Below are 1,621 nucleotides of genomic sequence, written 5' to 3'. Positions count from 1 at the left end.
GCGGCGAGGCAGCACCGGCCCGGCCATGGTAAGGCTCCAGCCATGGGCACTCTGCTGTCCCACGTTTCTGAGTGGCCTTCGAACTGCTCTTCCTGCTCACCTTAAAACTGATCCATCAGCCTTTTCCTAACAACTTGCTAAATTAATGCATCTGTCCATACCGAGCTTTCAATTATTATCACTATTTAAATTGCTGATGTCTGTGATGTGCTTTCTCGATTTAGAATCTCACTAAGGTGTTGAGTTTCTCCTCAAGAACCGAGCAGACAGGGCTCAGCAGGTGCAGCAGGTGAGATCTGAGCAGAGCAAGGGCTCTCTGTAGCATTTCTCTCTCCTGGGGACCACAGAGTAAGTGTTGAGAATTGACAGAAATAGTTCTATGGAGATTTTGCTCTGCTTCATGATCTCTCTTCAAAATGAAATACAGCTGACCTCTGCTTTGAGGACAGAGACCTGTGGACAAGTTCTTGACGCCAAAACACCTTTGCAAATGCTTAACCTTAGCTTGAGTTCAGTTTTGATCTATATCCCAATTTCTGGCGTTTGGTTTTCCCTGCTTTCCAGTTGTTTGCTGACACTTTATCCAAGGCTCTCACCAAAAGCTGTCTGTGTCCTGTGGCAGGGACAGGTGGCTTTGCTGAGGAGGGAGAGGAGTAAACACTTGAGATCCTGCTGCTCTATTTCCTTCCCTGGAGACGAAAGCATTTTTTTAACCAGCCTTTAGAAGGAAAGCAAGCTCATGTGTGGTGCAGCTCTGAAGGAAGCTTTGGCAGAATGCACAGGAGATGTGCTCCATCCTCCGTGCAATTCTGGTACCCAGTTTCCAGCACAGCTCACAAAGTGCTCAATTAATGGCTGGGTTAATTTAACAAACACATCTCTCCTGGCTCCCCAGCCAGTTCTGAGCAGCGCTGCTGCCTTCATCCCTCCCCAGCCTTGTCAGCAAACCTCTGCCTCGGTGGCGAGGCAGGACCCATGGGGCTGGTGTTGGGTAACAGGGGCAGATGACTCCACGAGGCTCTGACAGGGCACCCATGGGCTGGTTTCACTTTCCTGGCCCCTGGCACTGCCCTGGCTTTGGCCAAGCTGGCATGCTGTGACTGACATCTTCATTCAGGTGATGCTCCCACTTTGAGTCCCTCACACAGGTCTTTGCTCAGGCGAGTTTTCATCACCTTCTGTAACTCTGATCAGCATCTGCAAGTACCAGTCCCATGTGTGAGAGATATTTGAGGTCACATATCTACTTACCCTGTAGGCTGGAAGGAAATTGCAGGCTGCATTCGCTGATTACAGCTATGATATAACAATAACTGTGCTATGATCTTTTACTTGGCTTTGGTGTTTATTTTTTTTTTTTATTTTCCAGGCTGTGAACGAGACCAGTGACTATTTTCTGACAAACAGAGTACTGGAAAAGTATTATCTCTCCACCATGTACAGCCTTGAGTTCATTATAGGTGCCATTGGAAACACCATCGTGGTGTTTGGCTATATTTTCTGCCTGAAAAAATGGAAAAGCAGCAACATCTACCTGTTCAATTTATCGATATCAGATTTGCTATTTCTGTGCACTCTGCCAATACTTGTGAACAGCTACTCCAAAGATCAGTGGGCAAAG

General features: G+C 47.3%; 1 protein-coding gene across 1 annotated transcript in view; it reads left to right on the top strand.

Annotated features, from left to right (window-relative positions):
- Window positions 1–6: 6 nt before the first annotated feature.
- The window catches only part of SUCNR1 (succinate receptor 1), a 2,475-nt gene continuing 860 nt past the window's right edge, over window positions 7–1,621 (top strand). Inside the window, 3 exon segments of the mRNA XM_031055482.1 lie at window positions 7–28; window positions 1,370–1,613; window positions 1,616–1,621. The exon segment at window positions 1,616–1,621 is cut by the window's right edge and continues 860 nt beyond it. Coding sequence (XP_030911342.1) covers window positions 26–28; window positions 1,370–1,613; window positions 1,616–1,621 — 253 coding nt within the window. The 5' untranslated portion in view covers window positions 7–25.

The sequence above is a fragment of the Geospiza fortis genome, unplaced genomic scaffold, assembly GCF_000277835.1.
Source record: "Geospiza fortis unplaced genomic scaffold, GeoFor_1.0 scaffold172, whole genome shotgun sequence".
Classification (NCBI taxonomy): Eukaryota; Metazoa; Chordata; class Aves; order Passeriformes; family Thraupidae; genus Geospiza; species Geospiza fortis.
Note: the sequence above shows the minus strand (reverse complement) of the source record. Positions and strands in the feature narration are given on the sequence as shown.